This window comes from Fundulus heteroclitus, chromosome 10 (genome assembly GCF_011125445.2).
Source record: "Fundulus heteroclitus isolate FHET01 chromosome 10, MU-UCD_Fhet_4.1, whole genome shotgun sequence".
Taxonomy (NCBI): Eukaryota; Metazoa; Chordata; class Actinopteri; order Cyprinodontiformes; family Fundulidae; genus Fundulus; species Fundulus heteroclitus.
In genome coordinates this window covers 5,062,856-5,078,772 of record NC_046370.1, presented here as the reverse complement: position 1 = coordinate 5,078,772, position 15,917 = coordinate 5,062,856, and the positions used below count along the sequence as shown (strand labels likewise).

Below are 15,917 nucleotides of genomic sequence, written 5' to 3'. Positions count from 1 at the left end.
TATCAGCAGTAAATTCAAAGAGGACCGTTTTAATTTCCTTGTTGGGTTTAGGAAGAGAATCCTAAACAAAGTTTAACCAGAAAGCACCCTTTGAACCAATGAAAGTCTAAACTAGGATTATTTAAAGTAAGATGAAATCTGATTTTAGATGTTTTTTTTTTAATAAATCTGTCTTGGCCTTGGCTTTGTTGAATGGGTTCACTGCAAAAAATTAACTAAAAGTAAGTAAAGTGTTCTTGAAATGAGCGTATTTGTCCTTGATTGAGCAGGTAAGTTTAAATGAACTGCCAATGGAATAAGATTCTTGCACTTAAATAAGAAATAACTCATCTCCATCATCTTATTTCAAGTGCAGTTTATCTAAATATCTTATTTTAGGGGTCAAAATATTAATTCCCCTGGCAGATAATCTTATTTAGTTGCTCAAATTAAGGACATTTTACTTACTTTTAGTTCCCTTTCTTGCAGTGTTTAAGGTAGTCAGCTCGGCTTGTGATTAAATTAAATGCTTCTTTGTTTTTTGTCAGGTCTATGTACGTGTTCGGGGGCTTCTCCAGTGTGTTGCTGAATGACGTGCTCGTATATCGACCTCCCAGCTGCCAGGCCTTCTTGGCAGAGGAGGGCTGTGTGAATGCCGGGCCAGGGGTCCGCTGCGTCTGGAGCAGAGGGCGCTGTGTCCCCTGGGAGCCCAGCATGGCTAATGGCAGCTCCACTTCCGTAACTTTCTGCTCCTCTAAAACAGGTAAGACGGAACATGTTTTGCAGGATTTATATTTTCACATTTTTAAGCGTCAGCCAGACTAAAGTACTAATAAGTAAGTGTTGTTGTTGTTGTTGTTGTTTTTTTAAGCCACAGTGGACGACTGGTGCTATAGGTTCTCAGATTGCGGGAGCTGCACAGCAAACACTAAAGGCTGCCAGTGGTGCGACGACAAGAAGTGCATCTCTGCCTCCAGCAACTGCACCTATGTAAGTGTATCAACAGGGGGCAGCAGAGCTCTTTTAATCTAGCATGTTGAACCGTACGCAAAATGTCTTTTTCCAAGAGATGATCTAAGCTGAGCCTGGTAGTTGTGAATATTTATAGCCGTTTACCAAGCCTGTCCAGTTTGCTGCATGTTAGCACAAGCTGGACGGAGCTCGTGAACGGGTTCATTTCACCAAACAGATGCAGCCTTCCTCGTTTTATCTGGAAATTACAGCCACTCTTGTCGTCACCCTTTACCCTCCCTCTGCCCTGCTTCCAGGGCGTGAAGAACTTCACTGAGTGCCCGGTGCACATCGAGCAGGTGTGCAGCAAGCTCGCCAACTGCAAGAGCTGCTCCCTGAATCTCAACTGTCAGTGGGAGCAGAATCACTCGCAGTGCCACTCTCTGCCTGGTAAGCCCGTCAGGGGGAGCATGAAGAAGACTAATGCATGCACGGGATGTTGATCCGATGTTTTTTTTTTTTCTTCCAAATTTAAGTCAAGGACGTTGGCCTTATCCGAAATTACAAATAGATCGGATGACTTTCACTGCTGAGGGCGTTATTTAGGCAGATACTCCCAGAATTTACCCCGTCAGGGTTTGGATCACATCGCCACATTAAATAAAGATATCTGTGGATTATATGTTTCAAACACAACAGGAGATGTGTTTTTTTTTTTTCTTTCTTTTTTTTCCCCTGGGTTTTTGTAAACGTGTTTTTCTATCTGTCATCCTGATGTTGTTTATCAGCCTTGCCAGCGCATTTAGTTTACCTCTCAGCTACTTCCTCCCACCCGGCCGCGCCGTTGACGTCGATCCGCGACAGAATCTGCAGAAATGGCGCTGTCACTTTATCCGTAATTTTCAGCTCATGAAGAGTTGTCGCCTGAGGGGGATTTCAGTGGGGGCTGCAAATAATATCTGTTTAACGCCTGTGTGTGTGTGTGTTGATTTGTCATGCATGAAGGGAACTTGGCGATCACACACACAAACAAAACCTATCTAAGACCAATAGATGCAAATTAGAAAATTAAATACTAAGCACAGGCTTAACTTTTTTTTTTTTTTAAAACTTCACTGACTAAATCAAGTTTTTCTGCAACCATACGTATGACTCTGACTGTTGTGAAACATCAGTATAATAGTGTATTTCTTTGTTCCAGCCCAACAGTGCAGCGAGGGCTGGAGTCAGGTGGGCGACGCCTGTCTGAGGATCAACTCCAGCCGTGAGAGCTACGACAACGCCCAGCACTACTGCAAGAACCTCAACGGGAACATTGCTTCTCTCACCAACTCCAAGCAAGTGGACTTTGTACTTGAGGAGCTTAAAAAGCTTCAGGAGCTAGAGAAGGTAAAAATTCACGGTTTGCATCCTAATGGGCATCATCGTCATAATTAGTTTGGACTTTTAATGATGTGTTTGAATTGGTTGTCATTATACAACATAAAAAACAAGAATTGGGTGCATAAATGTAATTTATTCTGGGGTGTCTCTAACAAACGCAGGGTCAAAAAATATTCACGGTGCCACTAAACACCCATTGGTAAGTTGGAACTTGACCTCAGGCTTTCATAGTAATCAACAATCTTCTTTTTCCTCACAACCTTTCAAGCTTAGACCACAAATGTTCAATAGGGTCCAAGTCGGGGCAATTCCAGGCAAGGCAAGGCAAATTTATTTATATAGCACAATTTAGTACAGAGACAATGCAAAGTGCTTTACATGATTAAAATATAGGAATAAAAGCAAGTAGGGATAGAATGTAGAAACAAAAAAAAGAACATTTGAAAACAGTAAAACAGTTTAACTGGAACATTCAAAGGCAATTTTAAACAAATGTGGATTTAATCTCGATTTAAAGGAGATTAGGCTTTACGCACTTTTACAGTTTTCTGGAAGTTTGTTCCAGATAAGTGGAGCATAGGAACTAAATGCTGCTTCTCCTTGTTTAGTTCTGGTTCTAGGTATGCAGAGTAGGCTGGAGCCAGAAGACCTGAGTGGTCTGGAGGGTTGATACACTGATAACAAGTCTGTGATGTATTTAGATGCTAAGCCATTCAGGGATTTATAGACTAACAGAAGTATTTTAAAGTCTATTCTCTGAGATACAGGGAACCAGTGTAAGGACTTTAGAACTGGGGTTATGTGCTCTACTTTCTTAGTCTTAGTGAGGATGCGGGCAGCAGCGTTCTGGATCAGCTGCAGCTGTCTGATCCACTTTTTAGGCAGACCTGTGAAAACACCGTTGCAGTAATCAATTCTACTAAATATAAACGCATGGATTAGTTTTTCCAGATCCTGCTGAGTCATTAGTCCTTTAATCCTTTAGTCCTTTAATTCCAGTTGCTGACTGTTAGCCTGCAAGGTTTGTAGACTAGCTGGTGTTTTGAGGAAGGATTTGGTGGTAGTCTTGTCATTACTCTGCCTACATGTTGCAATGCACCAGTGCCACAGGCAGCAGAGCAGATAATCAGCATGATACTGCCACCACCATGCCTGACAGCCGGCAGCGTTGGGTTTAAAAGCTTCACCTTGACCTCTTCAAACATACCTCTTTCCATCATGGCTGGGAAGCTCCACTTTGACTTCTATAACCATTTTTTTTCAATAGACATTTACCTTGCTCGTGTTGGCAGTTGCAAAGTTTAATTCAACTTTATGGTTTATATTTTGGAGCACAAGTTTCTTAATTGACACCCTCGCTGCACATGTTTTTATTTTTATTACAAGTTTATTCCACCCACTTCATGCACTGTGCACTCAACAATAGGTTTGACTCACCCTGACTCCTCTGAACATGCTGATTAGCCCATCGTAATCAGTCTCTCCCTCAAAGCACTGTAGTGGCTGCATCATGCTAGGTGTCTATGTGGACCCAGACGTTTTTAAATGATCAATCTTACCCTGCTAAAAGCCATTCGAATGGCTTTTTTTTTTTTATTCCCAAAATGAAAGACGTTCACATCTATGGTGAAGGTTCAGTGCCCTGCAAAAGCGTTAACCCCCTTGGCTTTTTACCTATTTTTGGTATATTCCAACCTGTAGTTTGAATATTTTGAATCTAAATTGATAAGCTGGTGAAGTGAAATCAGAAAAATATAAATAAAACAAGAGTAAAGAGGAAATAGGCGGTCAGTACAAGCGCAATTGCCCTAGAAGCTGTAAAACCACTAAGCAAGAGGTGTCTCACCATGAAGACTAAGGCACTCTCTTTGAGTTTGGAGAGACGTGGTCTTCTCTCCAAATGTATCGAGGAAGGTGTTATGGTCAGATGAGACCTCAATTATATATTTTAAAACATTTGCTGATCTTTCCTCTGACCCTTACCGCAACAATTTCTTCCTGCAGCTGCAGAAGAAGAAGCCCGTCTGATGGTTTGGTCATGCATGCTGCACTCATGAGGATATCATTTTCTGTCTGTCTGCTTACTTCCAAACTTTGTTTGTTCTGAGCAGAACCTTGATGTGCGGTTCCACATTATTTTTCCATTACATTTAAAGCCGAATCCCGGAGTTAAATAAGTAATCATATCTGTGAAATTACGTTTAGCAGACATTTAATGGCATCTTTGCTTCCCAGGTGGAAACGGAGTAATTATTCCTATTATTTTTATCACAGCGTGACTGAACAGCATTTGGGATGTTTTTTGTTTAAATAGCCGCTAACTTCATCTCCGTCTCCACAGCGACTGTCTCCCTGGGTGGGCTTGAGAAAGATCAACGTGTCGTACTGGGGCTGGGAGGACATGTCTCCCTTCACCAATAGCAGCTTGCGCTGGCTGCCCGGAGAGCCCAGCGACTCTGGTTTCTGTGCCTACTTGGAGGAGCCTCAGGTTTCGGGCCTACGGGCCAATCCGTGCACTGCAACCGCTCACGGCCTCATCTGTGAAAAAGCCACCGGTTGGTTGACAAACACCAGAAATCGTCAGAAACCATGCAGCTACATGCATAGACATAATATAAGAGTAGACGTGTCATTTGGCGTCCGTCATCTTAAATGTGGCAAATCTGCAGTTACTTAGTCACTTAAACAGTATCAGAGGCACTTTAATCTCTGAATATACTTTGTATTCGTAGTATTTTATTGTAATATTACAAGTTTATTTCCGTATCCCTTTAGCTTCATTCTCCTGAATTTATTCTCCTAAAGAATAAAAGTATTTAAAATAATCTAACCTGGCCCTATTACTCCAGGAGTGAAATAATTCTGCAAACTGTGATTATTCTGGAAATGTTCCCCCTTAATTCTCATAATATGATGTTTTATCATAACATTGTCACTTTTGTGTTTGTTTATTTATTTTTACTTTATTGACTTTTTTCCTCATATTATTAATTTTACCTCTTTAATACTCACCCAAAAAGTCTGGTTCTAAAGGTTCACATGTGACACGGTTTTATGAAATAATGGAGACCACAATGTTTAGATTTAACAAATTGATCCTTATATTCATAACACATACACACACACAAATATCTATCTATCTATCTATCTATCTATCTATCTATCTATCTATCTATCTATCTATCTATCTATCTATCTATCTATCTATCTATCTATCTATCTATCTATCTATCTATCTATCTATCTATCTATCTATCTATCTATCTGTGTGTATTTATTGCAGCACAGGAATGAGGCATCTTCTCTGAACCATGTTCACAATAACAGAACTCAACTTTTTTCTGCCACATACAATATTGCGGTGACGTTGACGTGCGAACCTGCGCCCTATGACGCGTCTACGTATATATGTCTGTGGCTGCATGCGTATTTACCCTGAACAACTTCCCTTAAGGCCCTGCTGCTTTGTGATTTTACAGGAAACCCCAACCAGAGTAGCCGCACGTCCTGCAAGAAGCCCTGCTCGCTGCACACGACCTGTGCCAACTGCACCAGCCAGGCCATGGAGTGCATGTGGTGCGGCAGCACGCAGCGGTGCGTGGACTCCAACGCATACGTCATCTCCTTCCCCTATGGCCAGTGTTTGGAGTGGCAGACGGCAGACTGCGTGGGTAAGTGTCTCCTGGTGCCTTTTAATCTAGGCGAGTCATCTTGGAAGTCTTAGAGTCTGACATTAAGGCGACGGACAATAAGTTCTCCCAGATTGGCTTCTGTAATCGGTCGATATTCATCACGGAGAGAAAAGGGGGTTACGGCGAAGAAAACAGCCTAAAGTGGAAGGTGTTTGATTCACGGGGAAAATCGCATTAGTTTCCTGTGATTGACTTTGGAAGCTGTTTTGCTTCTTAATGGCCAATTACTTTTGCATATAAACTCACACCCTACTGCTGCTGCTGCCCCTGCTGACTGCGCTTCAGATGGACTCTTCACCGTCAGACGCTTTTAAGTAATCCTGTATCAAGAAATGGTGACTGGAGTCGAATGGGAAGTAGGCAGAAGAGGACTTTTTAAAGGGTGGTGAATGTTGTTTGTGGGTTTTTTTCTGGTTATATACATGTGTTTTGTTCAGTAGGGCAGAGAATAGAAAACAATTGCGAAAAGGTAAAAGGTTTCTGGTGAAAAGAAACATTAGTTGTTTTTTTTTGATGAGTGATGAAAAATTGACTGATCGAAGGAGACCTTTGGGGCTTGGTTGTCCTTGGGGACCAGAAGGACTGCATTAAGCAAAAACTTTAATACTGAATGGAGAGACACCTTCAGATGGACTTGAGGAAGTTCTGGAAAACTGTTGGGCATCTCAGAAGGGGGAAACGGGGCCTTCCCTGAACTGTGTCTGCTTTGGGAGGGTTACTGCAGACCCCCGACTGAGGAAATCATTGTAAAGCAGAAGGAGCAGTGTGAGGATCTCCTCAATCCGGTCACCGTGTGTGAAGGAGGCAGAGCATGAAGACCTGAGGGAAAATGCCAATCCATTACTGTGGCAGCTGTCCCAGAGGTAGGTAAAAAGCTCCCAGGTGCCAGGAATGGATGAGATTTGGCCTTAGCTTCTAAGGGCTCCAGACATTACGAGGCTTTCATGGTTGACATGCCTCTTCAGTGTCCCACGGAGGACTGGGACAACACCGTTGGAAAGGCAGACCAGGCTGGTGGTCTGGGTTTATTTTTTGAAAGGGGACCAGAGAGAGTGTTCCAACACTTCTCAGCCTCCATGGCGAAGCTTACGCTGCGGTAAGCTTTCCATTTGGCTCCCAGGATCCTGGCTGTGGAGCAGTGGACCAGATCTTTAACCTCGCTGAATTGCTAAGGGAGTCATGGGAGTATGCTTCTCATGTGTTTTATGGATCTGGAGAAGGCCTATATGACCGTGTAACTCAAGGTATTTTGTGGGGTAAGGGCTATCCAATCCGTGTATGCCCACACCGAAGACATTCTTGATACAAAGGGGGGAGAGCAGGAACCAAAACTCTTTGTTTTTACAGGCCTGCAGCTCCCACAAAGAACTATTTTTTTATCTTCTTTTTCTGATGCACAATATATTGACTACTTTCAGGATGGAAGGATAATTTACCCAGTATAACTAAGGCTAAGTTCACACTGCAGGGAAATGCCACCCCTATCCATCCTTTTCACGGCAGTGTGAACGACCCAATTCCGATCTTTCACTTACCAAAAAAATCCGATTTGGGCCACTTCCATACAGTATGTGCTACTAATTCGGATACGTATCGGATTTTTTCCCAATCGTCCGCTGTCTGAACGCTCATGTCACATTTTATCCACTTTTCACGTCACTCCCCCGTCTAGCGCTCCATAGAAGATTGTTGTTAACAGCGGTGCTGCTTTCTTCTTACTTAGACTTAGACAAATGTATTTGTCATTTTGTAAGCACAAAGTGCGTACAGAATTAAATTTCATTTGCATACAGCTTGAAAAAGGAAAAATACATTAAATTTCAGGATAGGGTGCAGCAGTGATTTATGTAAACAGTTAAAATGTAAACAACCTCTTATCTTCGTCTTACTATGATGTGGTTTTAATATCGTCTGCTCCTGTTGCTCAACAGCTTTCTAATAATAGGAAGGAGAGATGCCGGCCACTATCCACGTTTTTTATTTTTCACATTTTTTTTTTAACTAAACTTTATTGAACACTTTTAGAAACAATTACCTTCACCATTACTTCCGTAAACAGAGCGCTGCTGTGTGACGTCTCCTTCTGTTATCTGCGCATGCGGGTCGCTTTGCGGTCTTGAACCGTTCAGACAGAAGTCGGATGATAGACGCAGTTAATAAGTAGTATGAACGGCCACCTCCAAAAAAAAATCTAATTTCAGCAAAAAATCGGAATTGAGCATCAAGACCTGCCATGTGAACGTAGCCAAAAAGTGTTTCTGAACAGGATTACCAACTACAGCTTTAAGGTTTTCCGCATTGTGGGAGAGAAAATTAGGAGAAATGTGGTCTGAGCGCAGTTACATGGAGACGTTACAAATCAGTTCCGTATGCAGGAAAGTAAAACTTTGTGTTGGCTGATTCTGTGCACTCGTTAAGTTCATCCATGACTGAGCAGAAAATATTTCCTCAGACATTCCTCAATGTCTTTGTATTGTCGCACACTACTTTAAAAATATTATCTAATTCTCCTTTTCCCCTGCTTTTGAGGCTTGGTTATCAATTCTCAATACGGAAACTCTCTACCCTCATGGCTGCCGATCTTGCCTTGAGAAATAGGATTGTTGAGATTAAAGTAAAAAACGTGATTGGTTATGCAAATAGTTTATTTATTGAAACGCTGGTCTTCAAGAATTACACAGAGATGATCCACTGACAAATAAGAAAAGGCAATATAAAGGCATTGGTCGAAGCCAGAATGCATACTAGACACATGCAAAGGAGAAAATGGCTTTTGACTACCCAGCGGTAAGCTGTTTGGGGAGCTCCTTCACCTGAAGGTCGACATAGCTGTTCGGCTCGGTGCCGGTGCGTGATGTATGAATTATTCCCACCGTTGTGTCACATTGAGAAAAATCTCTGATCAGTTTAGAGAGTAACAAATTTAGGGAGCCCAGGAGTGCCGTCTTAAATTCATTTGTGTCCGCCGGTGTTGGGCGACACAGAGATTCTGTTCGCTGTGGATATTTGTCTTGAGGAATTAGTCTGTTGGCATGAAGGACAGGGAAGGTTGTTCTGTTTTTCTCTCACTTTCTGTTTGCTTGGCTGAAGTCGGAGAGACGTTTCAATCTTGAGTTTTTTTGTTTTGTTTGTTTTTTGCTTTGTTCCTTTTTTAATTTGTGTGTGCTGGGTGTGTGCTTTAATATATGCTTTAGGCTGTGTATTGAACATAAATGCATTTGAAACCACAAGTGCAGGGGAAATGTACAGCACTGTGTAGCAGATGATTGCTGTGCTTTACAAGAGTTGTTGTTGCATCTGGTGCTTTCTGTGGAGCAAATGCTCTTTTTAGACTCGAGTTCGGTCAAGTGGTTACTTGTTATTTGCAAAGGTGGAACTTTTTTCCAACCAAAGAAATTCCTTTTAACTGATCATAAACTACAGAGCGGTATATGCAAGGTCATGTTATATTTGTCTTTATTTGGAGGGTGTTTCCCCCTGCTTCAGCACTGGTTTTCAATTAGCTGGAATGTGTTTTGATCTATTTTTTTCTTTAATGTAGCTACAGCAATTTGTATAATAATAATAATAATAATAATAATAATAATAATAATAATAATAATAATAATTAATAATAATAATAGGCAAGGCAAGGCAAGTTTATTTATATAGCACAATTCAGTACAGAGACAATGCAAAGTGCTTTACATGATTAAAATATAGGAATAAAAGCAAGTAGGGATAGAATGTAGAAACAAAAAAAGAACATTAAAAACAGTAAAACAGTTTAACTGGAACATTCAAAGGCAATTTTAAACAAATGTGTTTTTAATCTCGATTTAAAGGAACTCGGGCTTTCCGCACTTTTACAGTTTTCTTGAAGTTTGTTCCAGGTAAGTGGAGCTACACTGATAACAAGTCTGTGATGTATTTAGGTGCTAAGCCATTCAGGGATTTATAGACTAACAGAAGTATTTTAAAGTCTATTCTCTGAGATACAGGGAGCCAGTGTAATGACTTTAGAACTGGGGTTATGTGCTCTACTTTCTTAGTCTTAGTGACGATGCATATAATAATAGTAGTAGTAGTAGTAGTAGTAGTAGTACTACTACTACTACTACTACTACTACTACTACTACTACTACTACTACTAATACTAATAATAATAATAATAATAATAATAATAATAATAATAATAATAATGTGTCACTCTTGCAAAATGCTAAAAAACATAATAATGAGGACCATCAGTTCTAAAGGAGGTGCTTAAAGGAGCTCCAGACAGAAAAGTGAACTCTGTACCCACTTGGATAATTAATGTCTTGCTCTTGCTGATGTTGTCCTGTGCTAATGGTAGCGTGCTCTCTTTTTTGATATCACTCATTGATAGTTTGGCTTACAACATAGTTCACTGTGGTTCTATTAAAGTACGTGCAGACAAAAGCGTACATTAAGTACTCTCTGCACACTGTGAGCCGCTCTGACTGTCCGCCAACGTTTTACCCTTCATAGTTTAGCGTACCGATTTCCTACATTTCTTGTGACAAATTCCGACATTTCTTACACTTTCTGGATAGTAGCATCTTTAATTAGCTAGTTGAGAGCCTAGAGCCTTCTCTTTTCTAGAAGGCTCCCACCACACACCGGTCAATGAGGGGCTGTGAGGCCATGCGTTCTTCTGACCGCCCGCTCAATGCATCATGCTTTAAAATTTTAAATACCTCACTGCTATTAAAATTAGCTAAATTATTCACTTATAAAGAACTTCCACATTAAAGAGTGTTGCTGTCAGTGATGCTAGGTAGCGTCACTGTTTTAAAACCTGGTAGGCCCTAAATAAATGTACGCTGTCAGCTGTGCAATTAAAAGCTGGTATAAACCACCGAGTGGTAGGAATGGAACCAAATGCAGACATTCCTCTGGTCTATCAACAAACCAGCACATAAGAAACAAATCTTGCTAAACTTAGTGGACTGGTTCGCTCGCTTCAGTAGCTTGTTGAATGACCTCCTTATTTGGGTAGGCAGGAAGCAGCTAAGGAATAATCCCAGTTGCTGTAGAGCATCTTCATGTTTTCAATCCATAATTTTTTGTATTTAAGACACTTAATATTAACAACGCTCCTCATTATTTGTGATCTTTTAAACATCTCGTTAACGTCCCAGAAGAACTTTGACACTACGAAGTGTCAGGCAAACAGATCCATTTCAATGTAACGACGAGAGAGTCTGCAAGGATAAATATTGATAAATAACAAGACAAATGCTCAACAATTTACAGAAGTTGTAAGACAGTTAATTTTCGATGTCTGGTATATTTCTGTAACCAGAGGCTGCATATGTTCATTTGATAACAACATATCTAAATTCTATTTATTTTTCCTCTTCAGGAGACGCCTCTGGCCGTAGCATTTTGATCTGTGTGTAAGGGACTTTTTGTTCTCCAACATGCTTTTATGTTGTGGCACAGCAAGAGTCCTCTATCCAAACATCATCTTTTTTTTTAGAAGAGCATTTTCTGCAGAAATCCTCCACTTATGGCCTGTCGTCGAAGCAAACTTAAATGGCCTTACTTTGTTCTGATTGCTCTTGTGTTGTCATGGTTTCACATCCATTAGCGGAATAGCTGGAGATTTGTTTGACATAAACTGAGGTAAAAGCACTCAATGTTTGTCGTCTTAAAATAGTGGCGGCATTTCTCCGCCGAGGTGTCTGTTCAGCGGGCGAGTGGCGGCTTTGAAACTCGTCAAGCAATCGAAGTGTCCTTAAGAGTCTCGCCGACGGCAGAGCAGCATTTCTCCTTCAGGTCTCCAGAGTTAGGGTGAAGTGCCACAACATGTGGCGCATTAAATCCCTCTCAGAAACTTTGTTAAAATGTGAAAGTTTTGGTGTTTTCATGGACATTCTGATTGTTTGTCTGTCTTTGGTTCTGACTACATCGTCCATGAAATGCTGGACGCTGCTGCTTCTTACCCTCCTACCTGCTTTCTGATCTGTTTTCTTGCTGCCTCACTGGATAACCAGCTTATATTATATAGTGACACAAATTAAGTTTCAGAATCTGCTTTAATTGGCAAGTTTGTGTAAACAAAAAAAAAGAAGAAACTGGATTTAGTTTCCTCTATGCTCTCAAAACTACATGTCCTATAGAAGTTGAAAAAGGACATTTTGCAAGTTTGATTTTATTTGCAACAGTGATGGGAGTTTGATGTTTTTGCGACTGAATTAGTGACCTATCAAAGTCACTGTTGTGGTAAACGAAGAATCCATCAAACTTTTGTTAAATTAACACTAAAAACTTGAATGCCTTTTTACTAGGGCTGAGAAAAATATCGAGATTTTAAGAATATCAAGATTTTTGTAAAATAGATATAAGACTATATCGTTTATGTGGAGATGGTCTGTGTTGAGTTGAAATTATATTTTTATATATTTAAGCAGGTTGTTTTACAGCCATTTCTCATATATTATCTACAGCTGTTAGTTAAAACAATGTGCCTGTGAGACATTTGGGATAAAGCTTTGATTTAGAGATTCCTTTTTGTGATTCCTTTTTAGATAGAGAGAAAAATATTCAGCCTAAAGATATGGAGATATTAGTTTTGGTCCATATCGCCCGCCCTAATTTGTACCACAAAGTAGCACAAGTGTGATGTGCATTTTTATTCAGCCATCTCTTCTTTTAGTCAATGTTTTTTACATAGCCCTTTTTGGTTATGTGTCCACCAGCACGACTAGAAAGTGAAATCTTTGCCCATTCTCTTTTATAATAGCACAGGTTTGGTGCGATTGTATAGGGAGCATCTGTGGAGAAAATTGACAAAGAAAGCCAAATGTTTATTAATGAATAAAGGCAAAGACAAGTTTGATGTCCTCAGTAATGAATCCTGGGTAAATTCTACTAGTGAGCTGAAGCACAAAGAAAAGTGACATCTTGCTTATTTTCCCCTCCAGCTCAAAACTGTTCGGGACTGAGGACGTGCACCCAGTGCTTGGATCAGCCTGAGTGCGGCTGGTGTGGCGACCCCAGCAGCACAGGAAAGGGGATGTGCATGGAGGGCTCCTACAGGGGGCCGATGAAAAGAGTGACGAAGCAGGGCCAGCAGAGCCCTTCCAATGACATGAGCCTGGAGCCTGGCAGCTGCCCCAAAGACAAAGGCTTCGAGTGGGCCTTCATTAACTGTCCCGGTGAGTAATCTACACCCTCTCTCATCTTACTGAAACTATACCACATCTGTTGCGTTATTGGACATTGATTGTTTTGTCTTTTTGATTTTTGTCTCACAAGAAATCTGTATTATGCTGCAGAATGCAACTAATCCCTCCCTGATGACTCTGTGCAACCTTATGCTATTGTGCTGTTTTAACATTTCCCCTTAGCTCCCCTCCATTTTTCTTCACTATTCATCATCAAGTGATAATATACCGCTTTTCAAAGTGGCAATCCGATCATCTAAAGGGTTCTGATTGTTTTCAGCTGCAGATTATTGGAATGCTTCACAAAAAATTTAAATAAAAAGGTGACGACCTAATTTTCTAAAGTTTTTCCAGTTATAGATTTATCCAAAGGCCAATTAAAAGTTACTCCAATAAAACAAATTCCAAAAGTCGGCAATGATTAAAAAAACAATTAATACGACAGGCTGTTGACAGCACTAATGGGCTTCTATCATTTATGGGGAGCAACAACAACAACAACAACAACAACTGTAGCTGTGAAATCCCTAATCCTAAATCAACGCCCACATGACACTCAGACAGGTGTATTTACAAGCATTTTCGAATCACCCGTCTTCTCTCTGGCTTTTTTTCCTGTATTCTCCTAATATATATTTTGCTTTTCAGCGTGCCAGTGTAACGGCCACAGCACGTGTGTTAACAGCAGTGTATGCGAGCAGTGTCGCAACCTCACCACTGGTCCTCACTGCGAGACCTGCATGCCAGGTTATCACGGAGACCCGACCAACGGCGGCAAATGCCAAGGTGAGCGCCGTTCCTCCTCGGACTTTATTGGTTTGGTCCACATAAGGAATAATGCATCCATTTGTAATTGTTTTCCATTGAATTGGTAGACGGTCTTTGAACATGTCACTCCAATATTGGGTCAAACAAACCAGATTTTAAAAAAAAGTAATATATGGGAGGAGGTTGTCTAGTCCTGTTTTTTTTTTTTATAATTGTTTTATATATTGAAAGAGAGCCCATCTGAGATTGTGCAAATGCTACAAATAGCTTCTACCAGGACTGTGTTGTTTTGTGATTTGTGGAACATTGACACAGTCCAACACAACTTGGTAAATGTATTATATTCAAACGTTGCTAAAACTGCTGAAAAAAAAAAACAGGAAATGTCTGTTTTGAAAATTATAAAATTTAAGATTTGTAGGAACGCTATATTATGATTAATTTTATAGGTTATTTGTTTCAGTAAACCTACAGAGATTGTTTAAAGAGAACATGTGCAAAGTACACTTTTTAACCCTTAAATACATTTTGTTGTGTACTTGGAGTCTCTAGAAGTGCAGAAGATTTGAATTTAGTCTCTCCGGGTGCTGGGTAGATGGCTTCATAGTCTTTTTGGGTCTTATTTTTGAATCTGTTCAGTTTTCTCTATTTACCTTTTTTTTTTTTTTACAATTACGTCATAGTATTTGCTGTGGAGCTGTTACCAAGCTCATGGGCTTCTAACTAACCAATTTTATGAATCCGCATTTTTTTTCTGTTTCTCGCTGCGATTTTGTAGTCCAAGGTTAAGGATACCAAAGCAAAATAGAAATGTCAAAATGTTTGGTTATTGGATGTTATAACCCACACAACGTCCCCTAGCAGACTACAAAAATGGCCGAATAAGATGGCGTGAAATGCTCTGCGACCTGGAGGGGGACGGGATGTGAAGTGCCTTCCTTGCACCAAGAGTTGCTCTCTGACGCACCTCAGAACAGGGGCAAACGAGAGGCTATGGGGCAACAATAATAATATATATATATAATAATAATGAATAATTGTCTTTATTGTCATTGCAACAAAATTTGTTCTCTGCTTTTAACTCATCACCCTTGGGGTCGGGGTGGGCTGCCACTGTGCGGCACCTGGGGAGAGATCTGGGGTTATGGGTCTTGCTCAGCGACCCAGAGTGGCGGTATGTGGGAGTTGAACCCAGAACCTCCGGGGCATAAGCACAATGCACTAACCATGTGGAAAGTAAGAATTTAAGAGCATGATTTCTGCTCCTTTAACACATTTTGATGGCCCTTTTTACAGTGTACACACCCAAGGTGGTGATAATTTTCAAAGGAACCTGGTACAAATTACTTTGAATGGTCAAACAAGTTTCAACAAAAGCCCCTCTTTATTTTCATTCCTTTACAAAGTTCTTGGGTGTGGTGTTTGGTTTTTGGCCTTGTTTTAAGATTCCTTTTTTTGAGGTCTGAATAGATTTATTTCTGCCAAATGGAGAGCATTATTCTTGAGTGGTTGCAAACTGTGATTTCTATAGAATACCTGTTTTCAATGTAGATGATGAAGCTGTATTCCCTGGTGTATTTAAAGTGTAGAATAGCTGCAATCACAGCACAGGAGTTGGCATGAAGTCAATAAAAGGGATAAAAGTATCAGTATCTGATGTCTGTCTGCATCTGTCCACTGAAAGAGTTGAACACCGGCTGAACTCTAGCTATGCAGGTTCCGTGTAAAGATGAGATTTACATGCCCATCATGTCTTTTGACATGAAACATGAATAGCATTCCTGAGAAATTACACACACCCATTCGGTTGAAGTGTTGGATGCACGAGTCACACAAACTCACATTCAAAAGCATGCAGATGTGGGAGCTTAATTTTCTCAGATATCAACTTCCCTTGGAGCCGAATCCATATGTCATTGGAATCTGTTGCTGCCGCCACAGTTTAAAATTATTTTGAACTGGTGCATAC

General features: G+C 40.5%; 1 protein-coding gene across 3 annotated transcripts in view; it reads left to right on the top strand.

The window, feature by feature from the left end:
• Positions 1–15,917, top strand: part of atrnl1b (attractin-like 1b) — a 101,524-nt gene that overhangs the window by 28,598 nt on the left and 57,009 nt on the right. For 2 of the 3 annotated variants that reach the window (XM_036141819.1, XM_036141818.1), the window contains 8 exons: positions 528–742; positions 851–969; positions 1,248–1,380; positions 2,132–2,319; positions 4,655–4,868; positions 5,793–5,984; positions 12,938–13,171; positions 13,829–13,966. In XM_036141819.1, coding sequence (XP_035997712.1) covers positions 528–742; positions 851–969; positions 1,248–1,380; positions 2,132–2,319; positions 4,655–4,868; positions 5,793–5,984; positions 12,938–13,171; positions 13,829–13,966 — 1,433 coding nt within the window. The remainder of the gene's footprint in view (positions 1–527; positions 743–850; positions 970–1,247; positions 1,381–2,131; positions 2,320–4,654; positions 4,869–5,792; positions 5,985–12,937; positions 13,172–13,828; positions 13,967–15,917) is intronic. The other variant, XM_036141820.1, reaches the window with a different exon arrangement.